The sequence below is a fragment of the Bison bison genome, unplaced genomic scaffold, assembly GCF_000754665.1.
Source record: "Bison bison bison isolate TAMUID 2011002044 unplaced genomic scaffold, Bison_UMD1.0 scf7180017864064, whole genome shotgun sequence".
NCBI classification, from domain to species: Eukaryota; Metazoa; Chordata; class Mammalia; order Artiodactyla; family Bovidae; genus Bison; species Bison bison.
Window position 1 is genome coordinate 1,653,255 of NW_011494636.1, and position 16,038 is coordinate 1,669,292.

General features: G+C 40.5%; 1 protein-coding gene across 1 annotated transcript in view; it reads right to left on the reverse strand.

Annotated features, from left to right (window-relative positions):
* KMO (kynurenine 3-monooxygenase (kynurenine 3-hydroxylase)) overlaps positions 1-16,038 on the reverse strand; it is a 69,800-nt gene that overhangs the window by 24,822 nt on the left and 28,940 nt on the right. Inside the window, exons 5-8 of the mRNA XM_010836724.1 lie at positions 9,419-9,467; positions 4,878-4,965; positions 2,837-3,002; positions 1,405-1,481 (exon numbers count right to left, since the gene is read on the reverse strand). Coding sequence (XP_010835026.1) covers positions 1,405-1,481; positions 2,837-3,002; positions 4,878-4,965; positions 9,419-9,467 — 380 coding nt within the window. The remainder of the gene's footprint in view (positions 1-1,404; positions 1,482-2,836; positions 3,003-4,877; positions 4,966-9,418; positions 9,468-16,038) is intronic.

Below are 16,038 nucleotides of genomic sequence, written 5' to 3' on the forward strand. Positions count from 1 at the left end.
GAAACTCCAGTACTTTGGCCACCTCATGCAAAGAGTTGACTCATTGGAAAAGACTCTGATGCTGGGAGGGATTGAGGGCAAGAGGAGAAGGGGAAGACAGAGGATGAGATGGCTGGATGGCATCACTGACTCGATGGACGTGAGTCTCAGTGAACTCTGGGAGTTGATATTGGACAGGGAGGCCTGGCATGCTTCGATTCATGGGGTTGCAAAGAGTCGGACATGACTGAACGACTGATCTGATCTGATCTGATCTGATACTGTAAACTCCAGATATTTTCACCAAGCAAACACTGCACTCCTTATACTATTAATAGGTGCATTGGATTTGAATTCTCCTCTTTTTTTTTTCTTTACTGTTATTCCATTTAAAACACTATGACATTAGGGCCTTGGACCCCAGGATTCTTGACAAGAGAAAGAAAAAACAAAGGTAAATAAAAGACCAACCAGAAAAATATAAATAGATATAGGTGTCTATATTATATATAGAGATTGTTGTTGTTTAGTCACTAAGTCATGTCCAACTCTTTAGTGACACCATGGACTATAGCCCGCCGGGTTCCTCTGTCCATGAGATTTCCCGGGCAAGAATATTGAAGTGGATTGTCATTTCCTTCCCCAGGGGATCTTCTGGACCCAGGGATTGAATTCACATCTCTTGCACTGCGTTGGATTCTTCATCACTGAGCCACATGGGAATCTCCATATAGAGATAATAATAACTATATATGTATGTATTCCGTTCAGTTCAGTCACTCTTTGCGACCCTATGAACTGCAGCACACCAGGCCTCCCTATCCATCACCAATTCCCAGAGTCCACCCAAACTCATGTCCATTGAGTCGGTGATGCCATCCAGCCATCTCATCCTCTGGAAAAGACCCAGCATCAGGGTCTTTTCCAATGAGTTGGATCTTCACATCAGGTGGCCAAAGTATTGGAGTTTCAGCTTCAACATCAGTCCTTCCAATAAACACCCAGGACTGATAGCAAAAAAGTCTCTAAGGTCTAATGAAAGAACAGCCATGCTCCTTTTTGATAATGAATATTCAAATGTCCTACAGACCTTAAAGGATGAAAAGTACTTCATAATATATAACCTAAATATCTTTGGCTTTATTTGGGGGCAGTTTCTTCCTGCACTGTCTTGGGAGAGGTGGCAGTCAGGTACCACCACACACAAACCCCCATTAGTCATTTGTATATGTTAAATATCCTTTCCAAAGTAAATAACTTGTATTTCTTCAGGTTTTTCTTCAATATCCCCAAAGTTTCATATATAATCATTAAACAGACTAGACAATGATGAAGTTGACTACGTACATGTATATAGTATATAAAAGTAAGTAATGAAAACCATTAATCATATAGGCAAAATGAGAGTTAATAAAAAAATTTTACACTACCATGTTAGGAAGTGCAATCATCATAAAGGTATCTCTAGGCCAAATATGTAGATAATTAGGTTCCATGGCATACTGCAGGGGAAAAATATACATATAATTAGTGTATTAATGCAGCTCATCTGCATTAACAAATAAGGCACACCGACTCTGTTTATGTTATACTTGTACCCACAGCAATTTAGATCACCGCAAGTCCTTCTAAACATAAAGTCTAAGCAAAGACAGTTTGCTTGCTGTGAAAAAATAGCTTAAAGATGAACTCCCACTTAATTCCCCAGGTGTTAGAAGTGTTAATCATTCAGTCATGTCAGACTCTTTGCAACCTCATAGACTGTAGGCTCCTCTGTCCATAGAATTGTCTTGGCAAGGATACTGGAGTGGGTTGACATTTCCTCCTCCAGAGGATCTTCCCCATCCAGGGATCAAACCCGAATCTCCTGCACTGGCAGATTCTTTACCACTGAGTCACCTGGGAAGCCCATAAGTGGTATATAATACTGCTATCCCAAACAGCGGAGAGGGCAATGGCATCCCACTCCAGTTCTCTTCCCTGGAAAATCCCATGAACGGAGGAGCCTGTTGGGCTGCAGTCCATGGGGTCGCTGGGAGTCGGACACAACTGAGCAACTTAACTTTCACTTTTCACTTTCATGCATTGGAGAAGGAAATGGCAGCCCACTCCAGTGTTCTTGCCTGGAGAATCCCAGGGGCGGGGGAGCCTGGTGGGCTGCCGTCTATGGGGTCGCACAGAGTCGGACACGACTGAAGTGACTTAGCAGCCCAAACAGACTAGACGTTTGAATTTCAACTAGGATAGGTTAAATCAGTACCTTAAAATGTATGTTTTACATGCAAATCAAGTATTTAACTAATGCTTTGTACCTTTTATTACTTATAAGCCAAGATCCTCATTGCTTCTGTTGGTATTTTAATTTTCCTCAACATGCAATACACATACTACATATTTACCTCTGGCCACATATGGTTTAACATGGACTCCAGGAAATAAAAAACATGCAATGCATGTCTCTTTACAAAAACTCCCTGTTCATTTTATTTAATACCTTTTTTTATTTAATCATGAGTATAAGAACTTTGGACTGTCAGTACACAAAGTTGATTCCCAACCTGTTTTTTTTTTTTAATTTTTTCCCAAGATATAATAGAAAAAAGTAGTTGTAATTCCTTTCCTTTCTTCCCTATTCAAGAAAACATATGGAAAGGTAAGGGAGTGAGAATGATATTATTAAAAGGATACCTCTACATCCAATTTATTATGAGTTATTGAATACATAGTACTTTGGCAAACCTTAAAATGGATCAAGACATGCTGATGAGCACAACTGCACTAGAATACACTTCTCTCTATTATAGGGCAGGGGAGGGGGAGAGTCGTAGGAAGGAGAAAAGAAAGGGAGAGGACTTACATCCCCATTCTTAGGTGGAATATTCAGCTCCATGTACCCATGAGGAATGTATTGCTGACTGTAATCAAAGCGGGGTTTCTTCATGAGGTAAGTTCTAACAGTGGAAAAGGCTCCATCACATCCTACAATGAGGTCACAGGTGACATCTTTGGGAACTTTGTCCTGTCTGAAAAATAAAATAAACCATCAAAAAAAAAAAAAAGTCTAGTGGTGAAAATGATGAAGTACCTCTATTGGGTATAAAAAGTAGTGACTTAATAATGGGGCCACTACTCACTTTTACATATCTGATTTAGAGCTTTGAGTCGATAGCTATAAAATGAAGATAACACTTGTCCCAGTCATGGGGTTTGCTTATGAGAATGAGGGTAACACACAGTCATGCTGCTGCTGCTGCTGCTAAGTCGCTTCAGTCATGTCCGACTCTGTGCGACCCCAGAGGTGGCAGCTCACCAGGCTCCCCCGTCCCTGGGATTCTCCAGGCAAGAACACTAGAGTGGGCTACCATTTCCTTCTCCAATGCATGAAAGTGAAAAGTGAAAGTGAAGTCGCTCAGTCGTGTCCGACTCCTAGTGACCCCATGGACTGCAGCCCACCAGGCTCCTCCATCCATGGGATTTTCCAGGCAAGAGTACTGGAGTGGGGTGCCATTGCCTTCTCCAACACACAATCATACTGATTCCTAAAGACATGCTAGGCCACAGAAGCCTGACTTAAAGCTGAGTTCCCTGCATGAAGGAAGAGAACCTTGAAAAGAAGGAAAAGTCCTTCAAATGGAGAAAGTGTATGAACAACCACAGGGACGTGACGAAGATCCTCTAGGAGCAGCATGTTTGTCTTAGAGGAGATCAGAAGAGGAATTTAAGAAAAGAATACAATTGGAGAGGGAGGAGAAGAGGATTTTGAATGTTAAGATGCAAGGTTTAAATACATTATTCTGGCAGCTGGGAGAAAACAATATATTTCCATTGGGCAGGTGGTGTATGAAGAGTAGTACTTTAAGACAACTTACTTAGGAGTAGAAACGTTGCAGAGGAGCCACAATGCAGAAGGGAGAGGAAATGGAGACAAAGTGACCTTAGTAGCCTACATGTGTGAGGGTGAGATCCCAAGGATTGTGGTGCTCAGGAAGAAGGACGACGTAGGCTCTGAGGCAGACAGGAAGTACGAGACACTGGGAAATGTTTTCAGATCAAATGGGAGAAAATAAGGAACGGGGTATGTCAAGAATGATTTTAATTATTTGGTTAAAAGTACTAGGTAAGTCAGCTTCCCAGGTGACTCAGTAGTAAAGAATCTGCCTGCCAATGCAGGAGACACAGGTTTGATCCCTGGGTGGGGAAGAGCCCCTAGGGAAGGAAACGGCAGCCCACTCCAGTATTCTTGCCTAGAGAATTCCATGGACAGAGGAGCCTGTGGTCTACGGTTCACAGGGTCACAAAGAGTTGGACATGACTGAGCATCTAGAGAGCAACAACAACAAACCAGGGAAGTTAGGAGGAGGACAAATAGATGTTTGAAATTTTAGATACATTTGAGATTATGGCAAGAAGTACTTGCGAAGGTGCTTAAAGGAAAATTAATATTAAGATTGAAATAAGGGTTATTATTACAAATAGAAATGTGAATTTATAAGTAGTTGTTGAACAAACTGTGAATCCAAGATATTTCCCCCAAGTGGGATATGAGTCTTGGAACTTGAGAGGAAATGGGCTCAGCCAAGCGGAGGCAGACAAATAGTATTCAGAAAGAGGAGAGGAGAAGCAGAGCAGTGGAGAGTTATCTGTTTTAAGTTAGGAGAGTGTTAGAAGCAGAGTACGGTTACCAGTCTAGAATACTGTTAAGAAGATGAATGAGCGGGAGAATCAGGAAGAATACTGGTGCTAGTGATCAACATAAAGTTACTTGACTGTAGAAACTACTTGAATTACCCTGTTAGTAATCATTTAACTCTTTCAAAAAAGTCAAGAGCAAAGTTTACAGGCACAGTTCTCCACTTCAACCCTTCACCTGTGAAGTCAGAGGGCTGACCGGTTCTTACCCAAGCACTGTGATCACTCCTTTCTCGGGATTACATTTCACCAGCCTGTGGCCAAAGTGCACTTTTGCATTGGAGTATTTCTCAACAGCTGAAGAAACAAAGAGAGAAAACTAATGGAAATGAAATTCCAATTCTTATTTCACTTAAATTGAATTAATCATTTTCTGAGAATGGTGTGATAGAGATACTTAACAATGTAAACATCAATTAGTTAAAATGTGATTTGACAACTGTTTGGCAAATGTTCTAAGGATAATCTGGTAGTAAAAGAGATAAATAAAAATCAACTGTCTCCATCTCAAAAAAAAAATCTAACTATGTATATTCTTGCATCACTGTAATTGTTGGCACCCTAGGAAAGAAGCAATCATCACATATTTTAAAGTTACCCCCAAATTAAGGCTTAATTTGTGATTGGAAATATTCAGTCAAACTTTTTTTTTCATACTATGTCTGACTTTGTATCTCTTTTTAGCAAGTCCTCTAGACTTCTGACTCAGTTTGTTATAAATATAGATCATTGATATATAAATATAGATCTTTTTGTATCAAATAGTTAGGGGAAAGTGAGTAAGAAGACTGGAAACTTCTTAATAAATAGAATCAAATTATTTTAGTGCTTTTTTGGCCTGCTAAAAAATCTATAGTGAATTTAATTTTCTTAACTATTAGTTTTTCTCATGAGCAGGAGATCTATAATTAGGGGCTATTTATTGTTCTTAAAGCCACAAATCTGAATGTAGATGTTAGAGCTGGTGTAGACCTCAGAGAGAGTTTATTTTAAAACTCTTCATTTCATAAATGAAGTAACTGAGCTTCTGGAGGGAAAAGTGAGATGACTAAGATCACACAAAGTAAAGAATTTAGGAAAAATAAGCCAGAAGTCTGACTTTGAATTCAATATTTCTATCTGTACCCATCTCTCCTTTTCATCTCAGGTTTTGTATTTGTTGTTGTTGTTGTTCTGCTTTGCTTAAGTTTGATTTGGGGTTTGCAGACTTTAAGATTCTTGAACACAGGATTGGAAGCTTTAGAATATTGAAATTCGAGATATGCCAAAGACTTATCGATGTTTAAGAAATCTTTTGACAAATAACTTGGAGAAATCAGAGTTTACTCAAACCACTATGGGTATCTTTGACAAACACAATATGTGTTTGTGGAATCAAGCTTTTTGCAATTTTTTTTTCAAATTAAATGTAGAGAAATGCAGCTCAAAGAATTTTCCATGGGACACTAGTCCTATGATAACTGAAATAACTGTTCTGTGGTCACAGTCATTACAGAAATGCTCACACTCTGACCCTCTGACTATGCCGTCTTGGTCCCCAGATACATGTGGCTCTTGAATGCCTAAAATATGGATGTTCTGAATGGAGATGGGATGCAACCACTGGGTTTTCACAACTTAGTTTAAAAAAAAAAAAGGAGTAAAATGTCTCATGAGTAGCATTTTTACATGGAGAAGGCAATGGCACCCCAGTTCTCTTGCCTGGAAAATCCCATGGACGGAGGAGCCTGGTGGGCTACAGTCCATGGGGTCACTAGGAGTCGGACACGACTGAGCGACTTCACTTTCACTTTTCACTTTCATACATTGGAGAAGGAAATGGCAACCCACTCCAGAGTTCTTGCCTGGAGAATCCCAGGGATGGGGGAGCCTAGTGGGCTGCCGTCTTTGGGGTCGCACAGAGTCGGACATGACTGAAGCGACTTAGCAGTAGCAGCAGCAGCATTCTCACATAGGTTACATATTGAAATAATAATATTTTGGATATATTAGGTTAAATATACTATTAAAATTAATTTTGTCAATTTCTTTGTAGGTTTTCTATTGTGATTAATATAAGGTTTTAAATTATGCATATGGCTGGCATTTGTGGTCACATCTTAGACAGCATTGCCCTGGAAAATCCACACTGCAGACTAGTATAATAAAGGCCCTGAAAGTACTGTAAGAAAAGACTTTTAATAGTTATTTACGTATTTATTTGGCGGCGCCAGCTCTTCATTGCAGCATGTGGGATTTCTTAGTTGTGGCAGGTGGGATCTAGTTTCCTGACAAGGGATTTAACCTGGGCCCCCTGCATTGGGAGCATGGAGTCGTAGCCACTGGGTCACCAGGGAAGTCCTAGAACTTTTAAAACTAATTTGATGCAGGGTTTGCTTGTGTGTGTGCCAAGTCACTGTAGTTGTGTTCAACTTGTTGGGCCCCAATGTAGCCCACGAGGCTCCTCTGTCCATGGGATTCTCCAGGCAAGAATACTGCAGTGGGTTGCCATGCCCTCCTCCAGGGCATCCTCCTGACCCAGGGATTGAATCCATATTTCTTATGTCTCCTGCATTGACAGATGAGTTCTTTACCTCTAGGGCCACCTGGGAAGTCCAATGCAGGTTTTAAGTTTATCAAATTTACCTGACCACATATCCTTTTTATGTTTGTTTTACTTAACAGTTATTAACATCCCACAGGACAGTAAACCATGAAACAACCCTACATGAAAAGCTGATGCAGGATAATGATTTAGTTACAGTACTTTCAGAGGGGAGCTGTGCTATCAGAAGGAATGAGCATTTATCAGTGGAATAGGTGGCTCACAATCTGATGCCATGTATAGGAATAAGAGCTGTGTAAAAGAACTTTATATGCCAAATGGTTTAGAAGTCAAGAGGTTCAGCATTCTTTGGATTAACATATTTATGCCATTTATGAAATTGTACGCTGTGCAGTGTGTACCTAATGAAAAACGGGGGAGTATGCCAGATGGATCTTCCCCATGTCTTAGCTCCTTATTATCAGTGTTTCATTTATATTACTGGAGGCAGTGACTGTAATAGTTAAAAGCATGGACTTTGGAATAGACAGACTCAGGTTCAATCCAGATTCTGCTACTTATTAACAGTGTAACCTGTTGCACTGTGGCCCTCTCTAAGCTTCCTTTATCATGTACAAAACTGAGGTAAACATCATTCTTACTTCACAGAGTTGTTTGGAGGGTTATACAAATGGATGCAATATAAAGCAGTTATTAACATAGTGCTTAACACGTCAAAGATATTTTCTATTATTTTTGAAAGCTGTCTTGTAGTTTCTTTTCTTAAGATCAGCATGAATATATAAAGCAATCTAGCCATGTATCTACTCATCCAAAAGTCAGTCTTAGAAGTAAAGAAATGGAATTGAGACGAATACTAAACCCTGTTTCTGAGCCCTTGTGAATCAACTAGAGTGACCTTCCCCTTCACTCCTCCTCCCAGTTCAGTTCAGTTCAATTCAACAGATACGTTACAAACTCACCCTGGGTAGGAAACTGTGGAGAAACACAGATAAATAACAGGAACCTCTGCTCTCCAAAAGTCAGAGGTTGCTGGAATGCGTTGAGAGGGATTGATTGATTTACAAGATAGTAGAACTACTAATGGCACCCCACTCCAGTACTCTTGCCTGGAAAATCCCATAGACGGAGGAGCCTGGTAGGCTGTAGTCCATGGGGTCGCTAAGAGTCGGACACGACTGAGCGCTTCACTTTCACTTTTCACTTTGATACATTGGAGAAGGAAATGGCAACCCACTCCAGTGTTCTTGCCTGGAGAATCCCAGGGACGGCAGAGCCTGGTGGGCTGCCGTCTCTGGGGTCGCACAGAGTCGGACACGACTGACTCGACTTAGCAGCAGCAGCAGCAGAACTACTAATGGCATGCTTTGCATAGAATGAATTTGTTTAGTACAAATGCTAAAGAAGAAAAAACTATGATCAAGGGTTACATGGAATGTGATTGGATTGATTATCCAGGATACAAATTTAATTTGCAGTCCAGGGGCTTTTCAATTAATGGATGAGTCTAGGTCTTTTTAGTTATGCACATGAGAATCTTCAGGCTTATGTACACCTTCCTCTTTATCAACTTCCTATACCCTGCATCTAATTTTGTCTCCTACAGATATCTTGAATCTATATCTCCTCCCAACTGGAGGGCTATAGCTTTAGTCCAGACTCTTGTTTTTGCACACAGCAATTTTCATAATACTTAAAAAAACTTCAGCCCTCTATCAGCCTTCACACTATTGCTTGTCATATTTCTGATAAAAAAATCTGCTTGTGTCTCTTTGAAAATTGTTATATATGTATATCTGTTTTTCTACTAGATTGTGAGTTCTTCACTGAGGCACTCATTCAAGCCAGTGCCTAGAAGACAATAGGAATTCAATACATGCTGAACAAACAATTTTTATTTAGACCACCACTCCAGTGTTCTTGCCTGGAGAATCCCAGGGACGGGGGAGCCTGGTGGGCTGCTGTCTATGGGGTCACACAGAGTTGGACACGACTGAAGTGACTTAGCAGCAGCAGCAAGATGAAAAAGAGATGCTGGAAGATGTACCACCAGTATTTTTAAAGAAACACTTTGTATTGTACATAGTCTTGCTCTTAATAACCCCTACGATGAAATGGTAAATGAGTTTCATTTAATCATATGACGAGATTAGTCTCATGTGCTTTGCTGAAAATGAGGGCTGGTGAATAAAACATTAGACTTACCCGTCAATAGATCCTTGTTTAGATTTTCTCTGCTTATAGAAAGAATATACTGCAAGAAAAATATAGTATATACTATTTGTTTCTGGAGAATGGGCAAATATGCTTCTATGTTATTCACTTAGCAATAGAAAATACTAATTATTTATCAGAAGGTTGCAAGCTCAGCTTTACAACCATTTAACTAAGTAACCTTTTTTTCTATAAACACTTTAATCAAATACATGCAATACAAGGTTCAGGTTTAAACATAGGCTTTTTCCAAGTTTGATACTATATAAAAACAAATCTTTTTTTGGTACCTAAAATATTATTTCATTAAGATAGTTTTAACTATCAAACATAAATCTCAAATATTCATCTTAGGTCTCCAAATCAAGGTGTGTAAAAAAACTTCAGAAATGACAGCATTACTAGAATAAATGTACCATTTCCCAAAGAAACTACTTTGAAATTTTCATTTCAATTTGAAAGCCTGTGTGAATGTGTGGTGTGGTTGTGGCAGGGTGAGGGTCTTTAGGAATAGGTAGACTCCAGTACATGGGACATGTACTGGCTGTTTCTGACTTCACAGGGCCGATTGTTCCATGAGACCCAGTCAAACAGTGCATAGGGCCTATGATACTTTTAGGGGTTCATGAAAATAATTTTAGTTTATTTCAAAATCATGAGAAAAAATAAATATAAGAATATGAATATATATTAATTCTTTAAAAGATAAGAATAAATCCAGTCTGGATTATATTAAAGCTTAATGTAATCTTTATATCAATGTGCTCATATAGTCTAATTTTTAATATTTATTGATTTATAGGGTCCCACAAAGCAAAAGTGTCTATCTGCTTCCCTGGCGGCTCAGAGGTTAAAGCATCTGCCTGCAATGCAGGAAACCCAAGTTCAATCCCTGGGTTGGGAAGATCTTCTGGAGAAGGAAATGGCAACCCACTCCAGTATTCTTGCCTGGAGAACCCCATGGACAGAGAAGCCTGGTGGGCTACAGTTCATGGGGTCGAAAAGAGTCAGACACAACTGAGCGACTTCACTTACTCTTATTCACTTAGGGCTCATGAAAGTCATAATGCAGTCTTGCAATTCAGGACAAGTCCATTGCTTTAAAAATTTAAAGCACATAAATTATGGGACATTACAACATTTAACACAAATATGGTCTTTTATTCATCTTGATCCCATTCAAATATAGGCATATAAAATTAACAGCTAAATCTATACTTGGTATAAAAATAACTTGGTCATGCTAAAGTGGCAACAGTAGACTGAGAAGGAGCTTCCTGTGTCTTTGTCATAAATTAAAATTAACAGGAACTTCGTAATTCTCTGCCTTGTGGTTCTGTTTTCCAGTCTTCTACATTATTAATGTTTGCATTTCAACAGAAACCACACTTGTTATACTTCTAAATATACCAGGAAACATTCAAATTATGAAGTCTTATTAACATAAGGAAAATATTCTTTCCTTGCCAGTTGATTCCTATCAGGCTTAGTTGGGAGAAGGCGATAGCACCCCACTCCAGTACTCTTGCCTGGAGAATCCCATGGACAGAGGAGCCTGGTGGGCTGCAGTCCATGGGGTCACGAAGAGTTGGACATGACTGAGCAACTTCACTTTCACTTTTCACTTTCATGCATTGGAGAAGGAAATGGCAACCCACTCCAGTGTTCTTGCCTGGAGAATCCCAGGGACGGGGGAGCCTGGTGGGCTGCCATCTATGGGGTCACACAGAGTCGGACACGACTGAAGCGACTTAGCAGCAGGCTTAGTTGAGATAAACTGGGGCTGATCATCTGGGAACCGATAGACATGCTGGTCCTGCAGAAGATCAGGGAGAGTCCTGGTCTAATCTGCTCCATATCTTTGGGCAGTTTCCTATTATAATCATAACTAAGAGTCACTAACGTCAAGCTTCACTTCTCCAATACATATTCTAAAAGGCTTACTGTTGGGGGCCGGGTGAGGCACTCCACCCATGACAAAGGTCATGAGGAAGGAGGCTCGACATACGCAAAGGCGGGATAGAGCCTCAGGAGTCCCCCTGGAAATTCCCGAGCATCTACCCCCATAACCAGAGCCTGCCTACTTTACTATTTTGTGCTCTCCCCTACACCTCTGACTTTATGGGGGGCTGTCCCCCACCACCTCTTTTGGAGAAGGAGTTAACCTAAAGCTCCAGTTAATAAAAACTCCTGGGCATGACCAGAGTGTTTTAACCTACAAACTCCTCTGAAGGTTCTCTGGCCTGCCTGACAGGCTTGTCCGGCCACATGTGATTGCTCACAGCCTCCCAACTGTGAGAGGCATGAGATGCTTTAAACCTTCTAAAAACAGGTTCCTTAGAAAAGTTAGAAGACTATTAGTATAAGTATAATGGGCTGATTAGAAATTGTATTAGTGAAGGGTTTTTCATTTGTTGAGCCAATGTTTGTTGCTAAGTCTCCACATCCCCTGCCCTTACACACATTAATGAATATATAGAAGAAATAAGTATTAACCTTTGATATTAATCACGTTAGACCTTAGGCTAATTAAATTCTTTCCTTAACTAAAACCCACTACACCCTCACCCTATAGGAATGTAACTTTATTTGGGTGGCGTCTGTTTTAAGAATAATCACCCTTGGAGAAAAAAGTGTTCTGGTTGACTGACCACTGTCACAAGGAGAGGGTCATAAATTGTCAGCAGGCCCCCCTGGCCAGAAGATGATGTAACACCCCTAAGACCTCTGTATACATTTGTATGAAGCACCTGACTTTAATAAAAGTCAGGACTGCTGTCCCCACGTGACTTTTGTATAACATCTCAGTGTATAAAAACAAGACTCTGGAAAATAAAGAATGGGGATCAGTTCCTCGAAATACTGGTCTCCCCATGTCGCTCTCTTTCTCACTCTGGCTGAGTCTCCATCTGGAGCGCGGAAACTGCCATGCTTATTAATTATGCCTGGGCTTCTAAGATCCTACCGGGGAGGCCTCAGTGTCTCCTCTCCTTCGGGAGAACGGAAGGACGCCTGTGGCCTACGTAAGTGGTGCAAACTTCTTGTCTTGAAGTTTTATTGGTCTCCCGCGTAAACCAAGCTACTCAGCCTCTTTTCTCCACTGAATTTTCCTAGTGAGCTATCTTCATTCTATTACTCTTTATATCTTTGATGAATATTTAAATAGTTGCCGAAGCTGTCTCCCCTTCGAATACCCTGGATCAGCCGGGGCTGGACCCCGGCAGCTTACCTTATGAAAAATAAGTAAGAAGAAGAACAAACAAGTAAAGAGCTGTAAAGTGACTCTTGTAACCAAAAAACCCACTAAGAAAACCTAAAGGCAATAGGATAATCTTCTTTGGAGATTTGTAAGACAATAGTTGCAGTGCTGACTTTTTCAAATATGCTATGAAAAAGTGTTTACATAACCTTCAAGTGAGAATGTTTTCTAGTAAGGAGGTGTCATTTTTTTTTATTTTGGGTACAGGAGTTTAAGAATAGGAATTGGGGGAACTCTGGCCTGCTCTGTATATTAGAGAATATTTTATATTTGGCAATTGGGGGAGGAAATGAGAGGAATCAGCAAGACAGTCATAGCAAAGGAGAAAGGGCAGAAAAAATAACAGCTAGGGGAAGAAGGCTCAGAGTAGGGGGTATAGAAAAGATTTCAGAAGTCAAATTGTATACACTAGGAACTTCTGAATTGTTTGCTGGGCAATGGCACCCCACTCCAGTGTTCTTGCCTGGAAAATCCCATGGACAGAGGAGCCTGGTGGGCCTCAGTCCATGGGGTCACTAGGAGTCGGACACGACTGAGCGACTTCACTTTCAATTTCACTTTCATGCATTGGAGAAGGAAATGGCAACCCACTCCAGTGTTCTGGCTTGGAGAATCCCAGGGATGGGGGAACCTGGTGGGCTGCCATCTATGGGGTCGCACAGAGTCAGACATGACTGAAGTGACTTAGCAGCAGCACAATGTGGGCCTTCCATGACCCCCGAGTTTAGTTCAGTTGCTCAGTCATGTCCGACTCTTTGCAACCCCATGACCCGCCCAGGTCTTTGGTATATTCATGAATGTTTTTTTCCTCAAACATAATTTATTTAGCACTGTGCAAATTACCATGAGCTTTACATACTGTAATGAGTCATGGATATTTTTAGCTGTTTGCAGAGACCTGACCACAGCTGCTTATATAAACTACACTTTTTTTTTTTCCTACTTAAAAAAACATCTAGAGGTATTTCAGGGACATCCACAAATTCATCAGCGTGCTCCTCCTTTCCACTCTACCATCTTTGGCATGTAGCTTCCTTCTGTAAAGTTACCTCATGGTCAAATATGGCTGCTTCTGCCCTTGCAATCTTGTTTGTGTTCCAGGAGGAAGGCTATTAATATGTATTTTGCATGTGGAAATGGGTAAAAATCATGAGTTTCATGTATGGTCATCGTGGTACATAACCAAAACTAGAGGAGAAGGAGTGGACACCAAGAGGCAGCAGAGGCCAATACGTACATTCCCTGGATATTGGAAGAAATCTTGGGGTGATGGAGATGACTTTTCACTTCCAAAGGTTATGGAATTGACCAATTCAAAGCAAATTTATACAGTTCTTAAAAGATAAGGAGGGCCCATTTTTGACTCCAGTATAAAACTAATGATGCAAACCTATAAATTTAGCATTAGCTCAGTTCTTAAGAATTGAGGAATGGCAGGACTGATGTAGAAGGATCATTTCCTTCTTCTGTATTAAAGGCCTTGAAATGAGAACTTGCACCAACACTTTCACCTTCATGGGCAGTCACTGGTGATGAAACTGTTTCTCCCTCACCCTTCTCTCATTCTCACTTGGAGAAGGAAGTCAGTTTTAGTCTCAGGTCCAAGTCACTCTTCTCATCCACTTTCCCTGCTATTTTGAACAATATTTTCCTCCTTGATCTATTCATACTATATTGGTCCAATCTCCAGGGAAGAGATGGATACAATGAATGGAATTTCCTCAGCACAATCAGTATTAATCCAAAAGAAAGATGGAATGACTATTATGCCTATTATGGAAAGAATATCATTTTAGAAAAAAAAAATAGTGTAACTAAGCAGCACTTCCAGCACTCCTCTGAGGGCCTCCTATACCATGCTCACTGGTTGTTGTCTGTAAGGAGATTTGTCCAGTTTCTCCCTTAATGTTGACCTCCCATAGTCATGCAGCCTGTTTCTTTATCTGTAAAGCAAGGTGGTTGGAGTCCATGCATCTAAAGCTGCTGACCGCTGTGAGATTCTGTTATCTGAAAGTGCATTTGCAAGCTTTCTCATCCGATACACACCTGACACTTAAAAATTTATTTTTTAGAAATTTGGTCTCACCCAATTCTCCCCATAGAAAAACTGTCATTTGATTGGAATGATGCTAGTTTGTTGCCAATTGAAGATTTAAACAAACTATCTGTTTCAAGCCTTACTTTTTCTTCTCTGAAACTGAAAGATTTCCTCCCTCTCTGAATGTAAGAGCTGAGTGCTCCTACCATCGCTTGGCTGAGTTCTTTTCATAGTGAACATAGAGAACTTTTCATAGGACTACGTTGTCCCCAGGTTGCAAGTTCTTCAGCAACTCACCCACAGGAAGACAATTATTGCTTATAGAAAAGGTACATTTAGTTAGTGTAGTCTCTTCTTGACTTGCATGTAAATCATGTCATGTCCAACTCTTTGAGACACCAATGACTGTAGCCCACCAGGCTCCTCTGTTAATGGGATTCTCTAGGCAAGAATACTGGAGTGGGTTGAGTGGGATCCTCTAGGGGATCTTCTTTCCCAAAGAAAGGCAATGCCAAAGAATGCTCAAACTACCACACAATTGCACTCATCTCACACACTAGTAAAGTAATGTTCAAAATTCTCCAAGCCAGGCTTCAGCAATGCATGAACTGTGAACTTCCAGATTTTCAAGCTGGTTTTAGAAAAGGCAGAGGAACCAGAGATCAAATTGCCAACATCTGCTGGATCATCGAAAAAGCAAGAGAGATCCAGAAAAACATCTATTTCTGCTTTATTGACTATGCCAAAGCCTTTGACTGTGTGGATCACAATAAACCGTGGACAATTCTGAAAGAGATGGGAATACCAGACCACCTGACCCGCCTCTTGAGAAACCTATATGCAGGTCAGGAAGCAACAGTTAGAACTGGACATGTAACAATAGACTGGAAATAGGAAAAGGAGTACATCAAGGCTGTATATTGTCACCCTGCTTATTTAACTTATATGCAGAGTACATTGTGAGAAACACTGGGCTGGAAGAAGCACAAGCTGGAATCAAGATTGCTGGGAGAAATATCAATAATCTCAGATATGCAGATGACACCATCCTTATGGCAGAAAGTGAAGAGCTAAAGAGCCTCTTGATGAAAGTGAAAGAGGAGAGTGAAAAAGTTGGCTTAAAGCTCAACATTCAGAAAATGAAGATCATGGCACCTGGTCCCATCACTTCATAGCAAATAGGTGGGGAAACAGTGAAAACAGTGGCTGACTTTATTTTTCTGGGCTCCAAAATCACTACAGATGGTGACTGCAGCCATGAAATTAAAAGATGCTTACTCCTTGGAAGGAAAGTTATGACCAACCTAGATAGCA